We start from the raw sequence: 10,001 nt of genomic DNA on the forward strand, positions 1-10,001 counted from the left end.
GATTGAGGTGGGATGGGGATGGGATTGAGATGGGATGGGGTTGGGGTGGGATGGGGATGGGATTGGGGTGGGATGGGGATGGGATTGAGATGGGATGGGGTGGAATTGGGGTGGGATGGGGTGGAATTGGGGTGGGGATGGGATTGGGGTGGGATGGGGATGGGATTGAGATGGGATGGGGTGGAATTGGGATGGGGATGGGATTGGGGTGGGATGGGGTGGAATTGGGATGGGATGGAATTGGGATGGGATGGCATCGGGATGGGAGGGGATGAAATTGGGATGGGGATGGCATTGGGATGGGATGGGGTGGAATTGGGATGGGGATGGGATTGGGATGGGATGGTTTGGATGGGATGGGGATGGGGATGGGATTGGAATGGGGATGGAGTTGGGATGGGGATGGAATTGGGATGGGATGGGGTGGTATTGGGAGGGGGATCGCATTGGGATGGCATGGGGTGGAATTGGGATGGGGATGGGATTGGGATGGGATGTGGATCGCATTGGGATGGAATGAGGTTGGCATTGGCATTGGGATGGGAATGGGGTTGGAATTGGTCTGGGCATGGCATTGGGATGGGATAGGGATGGCATTAGGGTGGGATGCGAATGGCATTGGGATGGAATGAGGTTGGCATTGGCATTGGGATGGGATAGGGATGCATTGGGATGGGGTTGGCATTGGGGTGGGGATGGGACTGGAATGAAGATGGTTTGGATGGGGATGGAGTTGGGATGGTGATGGTTTGGATGGGATGGGGATGGGATGGGGTGGAATGGGAATGGGGATGGCATTGGGATGGGATGGGGATGGGGATGGTGCTGGGGTGCAATGTGGATAGAACTGGGATGGAATGAGGTTGGCATTGGCATTGGGATGGGAATGGGGTTGGAATTGGGCTGGGCATGGCATTGGGATGGGATAGGGATGGGATTAGTGTGGGGATGTGAACGGCATTGGGATGGAATGGGGTCGGCATGGGGATGGCATTGGGATGGGATGGGGATGCATTGGGGTGGGGTTGGCATTGGGGTGGGGATGGGGTAGAGATGGTAATGGGGTTGGGATAGGGATGGGATTAGGGTGGGATGTGAACGGCATTGGGATGGAATGGGGTTGGCATGGGGATGGCGTGGGGATGGGGGTGGGGATGGCATTGGGATGGGATGGGGTTGGCATTGGCATTGGGATGGGATAGGGATGCATTGGGGTGGGGTTGGCATTGGGGTGGGGATGGCATTGGGATGGGATTGGGGTGGGATGCAAACAGCATTGGGATGGAATGGGGTCGGCATGGGGATGGCATTGGGATGGGGGTGGGGTTGGAATTGGGATGGGCATGGCATTGGGATGGGATAGGGATGGGATTAGGGTGGGATGCGGATGGCATTGGGATGGAATGGGGTTGGCATTGGCATTGGGATGGAAATGGGGTTGGGATGGGGTAGGAATGGGATTAGAGTGGGATGTGAATGGCATTGGGATGGAATGGGATGGAATTGGGATGGCATTGGGATGGGGGTGGGGATGGGATGGGGATGGAATTGGGATGGGGATGGCATTGGGATGGATGGGGATGGCGCTGGGGTGGGATGCGAATGGCATTGGGATAGAATGGGGTTGGCATTGGCATTGGGGTGGGATAGGGATGCATTGGGATGGGGTTGGCATTGGGGTGGGGATGGGATTGGAATGAAGATGGTTTGGATGGGGATGGAGTTGGGATGGTGATGGTTTGGATGGGATGGGGATGGCGCTGGGGTGGGATGTGGATAGAATTGGGATGGAATGAGGTTGGCATTGGCATTGGGATGGGAATGGGGTTGGAATTGGGCTGGGCATGGCATTGGGATGGGATAGGGATGGGATTAGGGTGGGATGTGAATGGCATTGGGATGGAATGGGGTGGAATTGGGATGGCATTGGGATGGGGGTGGGGATGGGATGGGGATGGAATTGGGATGGGGATGGCGCTGGGGTGGGATGTGGATGGCATTGGGATGGAATGGGGTCGGCATGGGGATGGCATTGGGATGGGATGGGGATGGCATTGGGATGGAATAAGAATGGCATTAGGGTAGGAATGATGGGATGGGGATGGCATTGGGATGGAATAAGAATGGCATTAGGGTAGGAATGGGGATGGGGCTGGGATTGGGAAGGAGTTGGGGTTGGGGACAGCTCTCCATGGTCCCTTGTCCCCATCTGCCCCATGTTTGCTGGGAGGGTGGGCGCATATGATTGAGTTCAGTGCCTCATTAATTCATTTCTCACCTCCTTCGACCTTCTGCAGCCTGCTGGGAGACCTTGCCTCCAGGTAACTCCTGCTGCCCTGTCCCCTCGGTCCCCTCTGCCCCCCCAACATTCAGATCTGCCCCCCCACTTCTGGGCACCGATTCTGGCTTTGCTGCAGGTGATGCTGGGGGTCCCACATTTACCCACATATGATGGGTGTTTTTTTTTTGGGGGGGGGGGGAGGGAGGCAGTGCATGGGGTGCACACAGTGCTCCACAACCCCTGCTGTCCCACACTGCAGCGTGCCCCACACCCCCCACCCCAGGGATTTCAGCCCCAGCTCCTTGTAAGCAGCTTTGCCACACTGATCCCCTTCCTGGTGCTCCTGGGCTGGGGGGTGGGGGGAGAGGGGGGGTCCCACCATGGCTCTTCTCCTTGCAGTGACGTGGCGGTGGAGCTGCCCTTCACCCTGATGCACCCCAAACCCCGAGAGGAGCCGGCGCACCGGGACGGTGAGCGTTCCCCCCATGGCTGCAATGGGGATCTCACAGCACGACCCCCCCCTTTCCTCCCCCCCCCCCCCCCATCTCTCATTTGCAATCCAGGGGATGGAAAAGCTAACCTGCTGCCTTCATTCCTTCTGTTCAGTTCCAGAGAACGAAGCTCCCATAGATACAAACCTGATAGAGCTTGACACAAAGTAAGAACCCCCCCCCCCCCCCCCAAATCTCCTCGTGGGGGTGCACCTCCATCCCACGCCGCTTGGCCTGGCTGCGTGCTGCCCCGACCCCCGCATGCTGACCCTAATGCACGCTGCTCCTTTCTCTGTCTCTTTCCCCCCACCCCAATTCCCACCCCCCTGCGTGGCTTTGGCGTGACAGGAGGAGCGCAGTAAGGAAGCACCCGTCCCCGTGTCGTGGTGCGTCCCCATCTGTCCCCATCTGTCCCCATCTGTCCCCATGCTGTCCCCATCTGTCCCTTGGGTGTCTGTGTTGCACCATTGGGGTGAAGCCCCCCAACTGGGCTACAATGGGAGACCCTGGGGGAGGGGGAGAAGAAGGGAGGGGAAAGGAGGAGATTTGGGGGAGCTTTGGTGCAGCAGTGTGGGTTGGGGGGAGGATTTGGGGCTGCAGGGGGTTGGGGGGGTTGGGGGGAGGTTTGGGGGTTTGTTATGGGACTGGAGTAGATTTTGGGGCTGCAGTTGGAGGTCTGGGGGAGGATTTGGGGCAGCTGTAGGAGACCTTGGTGCAGCAGTATGAGGTTATGGGGTGGCTTTGGGGCTGCAGTGGGAGGTTTGGGGGTTGTTATGGGACTGGAGTAGATATTGGAGCTGCAGGGGGAGGTTTGGGGGAGGATTTGGGGTGCAGTAGGAGACCTTGGTGCAGCAATATGAGGTTATGGGGTGGCTTTGGGGCTGCAGGGAGAGGTTTGGGGGATGTTATGGGGCTGCAATAAGAGGCCCTGGTGCAGCAGCACAAGGTTTTGGAGTGGCTTTGGGGCTGCAGTTGGAGGTTTGGAGCTGCTTTGGGACTGGGGTAGATTTGGGGGCTACAGGGGGAGGTTTGGGGGAGGATTTGGGGCAGCTATAGGAGATCCCAGTGCAGCAATACGAGATTATGGAGTGGCTTTGGGCTGCAGTTTGGTTTTGGGGGAGGAGAGGGCTGCTGTAGGAGATCCCAGTGCAGCAATGTGAGATTATGGGGTGGCTTTGGGGCTGCAGGGGGAGGTTTGGGGGAGGATTTGGGGCAGCTGTAGGTGATCCCCATGCAGCAATATGTGGTTATGGGGTGGCTTTGGTGCAGCAGTTTGGTTTGGGGGAGGATCTGGGGCTGCAAGTAGATCTCAGTGCCACAATATGAGGTTATGGGGTGGCTTTGGTGCAGCAGGGAGAGGTTTGGGGGCTGTTTTGGGACTAGAGTAGATTTTGGGGCTGCAGAGGAAGTTTTGGGAGAGGCTTTGGGGGCAGCTGTAGGAGATCCTGGTGCAGCAATATGAGGTTATGGGGTGGCTTTGGTGCCACACAAGGAGGATCAGGGAGGTTTGGCGTTGCTTCGGGGACCTTTGGATCTGCAGGGAGCTTTTCAGGGATCTCCTGGAGCTGGCACAGATTTGGGGGTGGCTTTGCTGCCTCCCCTGCTGCTTTGGGGCCTTTCCCACTCACAGCCCTCCCCCCGCTGGCCCCTTCTTACAGCCGTAACGCTTTGCCCCCCAGCGCTGCCAACAGAGCTTTAGGACCCCCCTGCCTCCCCCACCTCCCCCCCCCGAGCACCCAGGCCCCCACCAAACCTCTCCCTGCGTGTCCGTGTGCCTTTCTGTCCCCTCTCCCCCAGTGACGACGACATCGTGTTCGAGGACTTTGCCCGGCAGCGGCTCAAGGGGATGAAGGACGACAAGGAGGATGAGGAGGAAAGGACCAACTCCCCCCAGCTCAACGACAGATAAGCAGACCCTGAGCTGCCCACCCTGCTCGCATCCACGCGTTCAGAGGCTTCTTCTTCTCTTTGGGTTTTTGTATGATGATGATGATGATGATGATGATTCGCTTTGTTTTCTACCCCACGGATCCGCCGCCAGCAGCCATCAGACCCTGCGCCGCCTGCTCCCCCTTGTCCCCATTCGTCCCTTTTGGGGGTGGGCTGGGGGGACCCGAGGCTCAGCCTTCACCCCGTCAGCCTTCACCCCTCCGCCCCCTTTTTCCCTTCCCGAAGCTCCGGGCCCTTTCCTGGGAGCTGCTCTTTTATGCATTTTGTATTGTCTGCTCTCGATGCTGGGGAGGGGAGAAAGGGTGCAGCAGAATTTTGGGAAGGGGGGGGGTGGATTTTTTTTTAAGGCAGCCTGCTTGTGGGAAAGGGCCCCCATCCATCCATCCATCCATCCATCCATCCCTCCATCCATCCATCCATCCCTCCATCCTCCATCCATCCATCCATCCCTCCATCCATCCCTCCCTCCCTCCATCCATCCATCCATCCCTCCATCCATCCATCCCTCCATCCATCCATCCATCCATCCCTCCATCCATCCATCCATCCTTCCATCCCTCCATCCATCCATCCATCCATCCATCCATCCATCCATCCCTCCATCCATCCATCCATCCATCCATCCCTCCATCCATCCATCCCTCCCTCCCTCCATCCATCCCTCCCTCCCTCCCTCCTCCCTCCCTCCCTCCTCCATCCATCCCTCCATCCATCCATCCATCCATCCCTCCATCCATCCCTCCATCCATCCATCCATCCATCCATCCATCCATCCATCCCTCCCTCCATCCATCCATCCCTCCCTCCATCCCTCCCTCCCTCCATCCATCCCTCCCTCCCTCCCTCCTCCCTCCCTCCATCCATCCCTCCATCCCTCCATCCCTCCATCCCTCCATCCATCCCTCCATCCATCCATCCATCCATCCATCCATCCATCCATCCATCCCTCCATCCATCCCTCCATCCATCCATCCCTCCATCCATCCCTCCATCCATCCATCCATCCATCCCTCCATCCATCCCTCCATCCATCCATCCATCCATCCATCCATCCATCCATCCATCCATCCATCCATCCATCCCTCCATCCATCCCTCCATCCATCCATCCCTCCATCCATCCCTCCATCCATCCATCCATCAATCCCTCCATCATCCCTCCATCCATCCATCCATCCATCCCATCCATCCATCCATCCATCCATCCATCCATCCCTCCATCCATCCCTCCATCCATCCATCCCTCCATCCATCCCTCCATCCATCCATCCATCCATCCATCCATCCATCCCTCCATCCATCCATCCATCCCTCCATCCATCCATCCATCCATCCATCCATCCATCCATCCATCCATCCATCCATCCCCCCCTGCTGCTCACTGCCCCGCTGCATGAGGCTCCCCTCACCTCGGGATGCACCAACCTTGGACCCACAGATCCGCCTGGGGCTGGGATCCTCACCTTCATCCTGTCCAGACCCCAGATCCCAAAGCTCCCATTCCAAATACCAAACCTCCCCACCCCAAAAACCTCCTATTCCAAACCCCAAAGCTCCCGCCCCAAACCTCCCACCCCCAAATCCCAAAGCTCCCATCCAAATTCCAACCTACAAATCCCAAATCTCCCACCCCCAAATCCCAAACCTCCTCTGCCAAATCTCAAATCTCCGATCCCAAACCTCCCACCTTAAATCCCCACCTCCCACATCCCAAACCTCCCACCCCAAATCACAGAGCTGTAGGGGCTCAGAAGGGACCTAGAGCTGGATTCCAAATCCCAAAGCTCCCCCCCAGCCCTCTTTCCAGTCCCCCCCATCCCCCCATCTCTCTTTCCACGACCCCCATCCCCCCCAGCCCTCTTTCCAGTACCCCCACCTCCCCCCCCATCCCCCCCAACCCTCTTTCCAGTACCCCCCCCCCACCCCAGTCCTCTTTCCAGTCCCACCCCTCCCCCCAAATCTCTTTCCTTTACCCCCCCCTCCCCACCAACCCTCTTTCCATTACCCCCCCTCTCTCCCCCAGTCCTCTTTCCAGGACCCCCCTCCCAATCCTCTTTCCTGTACCCCCCATCCCCCCAACTCTCTTTCCATTACCCCCCCTCCCCCCCAATCCTCTTTCCATGACCCCCCTCCCCCCCAGCCCTCTTTCCAGTCCCCCCCCCCCTCCCCCCCAATCCTCTTTCCAGTCCCCCCCCCCTCCCCCCCAACTCTCTTTCCATTACCCCCCCTCCCCCCCAGCCCTCTTTCCATTACCCCCCCTCCCAACCCTCTTTCCATTACCCCCCCTCTCCCCCCACGTCTCTTTCCAGACCCCCCTCCCAATCCTCTTTCCTGTACCCTCCATCCCCCCAAATCTCTTTCCATGACCCCCATCCCCCCAGCCCTCTTTCCAGTCCCCCCCCCATCCTCCCCCAACCCTCTTTCCATGACCCCTCCCCCCCCCCCCATGGTTTATCATTGCTCTGCACCATTCCCACACCCCTGGATCCCCCCCCCCCCCCTCAGGTACCAGCACTGGGGACCCTACCCCATGTTTCACCCCCATTCCCCTTCCCTCCTGATCGGGCCTCCACCCACCCCACATCCCCCCCCTGTCGCAGGGACACCCGGCTCCCCCCCAGCCCCTCACTGGGGCCACTGCCACTATTTATTGTGTCGCCCTGAGAGCAGAGCCTGGGGGGGGGGGGGGGGGAGGGGGGGAACACAACCCTGTGCCCCAACCTAAAGGGGGGTTTGGGGGAGGTTCCTTGCTGCCCCCCTCCCCCATTTTGGGGTCAGGCCGGCGGGCGGCGCGGTACTTCTCTTTTGTAAAGTGCTTTCTTTGTACTGTCCATCCACACCTGCTTCTTCTTTGGTTCCCCCACACCATCTCCGTGACGTTTCTGTGTCCCGTCAAATAAATTATTCTAGTTTATTAATCTCTGAACGCAAACGCACACGGAACCAAACCCTCAGCGTGCCCATGCTTCTCCTGCCTCCCCCCCTTCCACCTCCCCCCCCCCTGGCCCAGTTTGGGAGGCCTTGTTGACATTGCTTTGCTCTCCAGCTCGCAGGGCTGCCGTGGCTCCGCGTCCCCAACCGCTGATTGCAGGAAAACAAATCCCAAATCGATCCTGCGGCACCAAAGGTTGCAGCCCGCAGCGCTGACCTTCCCTTGGGCACGCGGATGCTCCCGTGGGATCGGCCTCCAAAGCAGCAGGTCGGAAACAAAGTGCAAAGCAGGGCAGAGCTCAGTTCTGCCTGCTGCTCTGCTGCAGCCAAAGCCATTGAGGCTGGCTGTGTGGCTGGGATGGCAGCGCCTGCATCCCATCTTGGAGCAGATCATCCTGGATGAGATGTGTGTGGTCGGCCGGGGCATCGGGCCCAGCCAGCGCGGGTTCGGTGAAAGGCAGGTGGTGCTGCTCAACCTCACCTCCTTTCTGCCTTGATTTCAGCAAGGCTTTCGGTGCTGCCCCCCACGACATCCTTATGACAAAGCTGGGGAAGTGTGGGATGGATGAGTGGACAGGAAGGTGGGTTGAGAGCTGGGGGGTTGAGTGCAGGGGGTCGGCGTTGGTGGTGGTGCAGAGTCTGGTTGGAGGCCTGTGAGCAGCAGTGTCCCCATGGCTCTGTGCTGGGTCCTTGTTCAACATCATCAATGGCCTTGAGGAGGGGATGGTGGCCACCCTCAGCAAGTTGGTGATGATACCAAGTTGGGAGGATTGGCTGCAGGCCGTGCTGCCATTCAGCGAGAGCTGGCAGGATGAGAGCTGGGCAGCAAGAAACCAGATGGGGTTTAACAACAGCAAGTGTGGAGTCTTGCATCTGGGGAGGAATAATGGCATGCAGCGGTACAGGATGGGGGATGAGAGGGAGCTGGGTGTCCTGGTGGACGACAGGTTGCCATGAGCCAGCAGTGTGCCCAGGTGGGCAAGAGGGCCAGCGGCAGCCTGGGCTGCATGAGGAATGGCCAGCAGAGCAGGGAGGTGAGCATCCCCTGCACTCAGCTCTGCTGAGGCCGCACCTCGAGGGCTGGGTTCAGTTTGGGGCTCCTCACTGCAGGAAAGATGTTGAGGCCCTGCAGCGTGCAGAGAAGGGCAGCGAAATGGGGAGGGGTGTGGAGCACAGGGCTGATGAGGAGCTGAGGGAGCTGGGAGTGTGGAGGGTGAGAAGAGGAGCTCAGGGGAGACCTGACTGCACTCTGCAACTGCATGGAGGGAGGCCTGTGGGGAAGAGGGGTTTGGCCTGTGAGATCTCCTTAGCAGGGGGGATGGATGGAGGGATGGATGGATGGAGGGATGGATGGATGGATGGATGGATGGATGGATGGATGGATGGATGGATGGATGGATGGAGGGATGGATGGAGGATGGATGGATGGATGGAGGGATGGAGGGATGGATGGAGGGATGGAGGGATGGAGGGATGGAGGGATGGATGGAGGGATGGAGGGATGGAGGGATGGAGGGATGGATGGAGGGATGGATGGAGGATGGATGGAGGGATGGATGGAGGGATGGATGGAGGGATGGATGGAGGGATGGAGGGATGGAGGGATGGATGGATGGATGGATGGATGGATGGATGGATGGATGGATGGATGGATGGATGGATGGAGGGATGGATGGATGGAGGGATGGAGGGATGGAGGGATGGATGGATGGATGGATGGATGGAAGGATGGATGGAAGGATGGATGGATGGATGGATGGATGGAGGGATGCGGGCAGTCAGCCTCTTCTTTTGGCCTCTTCTCCCAGGCAACAAACAGGACACAGGGCAATGGCCACAAGTTGTAGCAGAGGAGGTTTAGGTTGGACATAAGGCAGAACTGTTTCTCTCAGTGCTCAGGCACTGCAATGGCTGCACAGGGAGGTGGGGGAGTCGCCATCCCTGGCAGCGTTCAGGAGGCGCCTGGATGAGGAGCTGTGTGATGATTTGGTGCTGGTGGTGGCAATGGTGAGGAGGAGACGGTTGGACCGGATGATCTTACAGGTCGTTTCCAACCTCGTGTGATTCTATGATTCTATCATTCTATCATTCTATGATCCTATTGTTCTATGATCCTATGATTCTATGATCCTATGATCCTATGATTCTATGATCCTATCTTCTCCCTGTGGAGGAGCAGCAGGGAACGGCGCAGCCAGCAGCAAACCGACCTCCTGAGCGCAGAACTGCACACATCATCAGCTCTGCAGCCTCTGCAGCAGCGTCCCTGCGTGGGGGGAGCAGAGCAGAGACACGTGGGGAGCAGCAGCCCCACTGCTGCCCTATGGCGAGGCTGCTCTCAGGGCAAGC

General features: G+C 58.6%; 1 protein-coding gene across 1 annotated transcript in view; it reads left to right on the plus strand.

The window, feature by feature from the left end:
* ARRB1 (arrestin beta 1) overlaps window positions 1-5,115 on the plus strand; it is a gene marked incomplete at its 5' end in the record, with an annotated part of 31,610 nt that extends 26,495 nt beyond the window's left edge. The window contains 4 exons of the mRNA XM_048959356.1: window positions 2,298-2,321; window positions 2,681-2,751; window positions 2,888-2,939; window positions 4,570-5,115. Of these exons, the coding sequence (XP_048815313.1) occupies window positions 2,298-2,321; window positions 2,681-2,751; window positions 2,888-2,939; window positions 4,570-4,681 (259 nt within the window). The remainder of the gene's footprint in view (window positions 1-2,297; window positions 2,322-2,680; window positions 2,752-2,887; window positions 2,940-4,569) is intronic.
* Window positions 5,116-10,001: the final 4,886 nt, after the last annotated feature.

This window comes from Lagopus muta, chromosome 1, assembly GCF_023343835.1.
Source record: "Lagopus muta isolate bLagMut1 chromosome 1, bLagMut1 primary, whole genome shotgun sequence".
NCBI lineage: Eukaryota > Metazoa > Chordata > Aves > Galliformes > Phasianidae > Lagopus > Lagopus muta.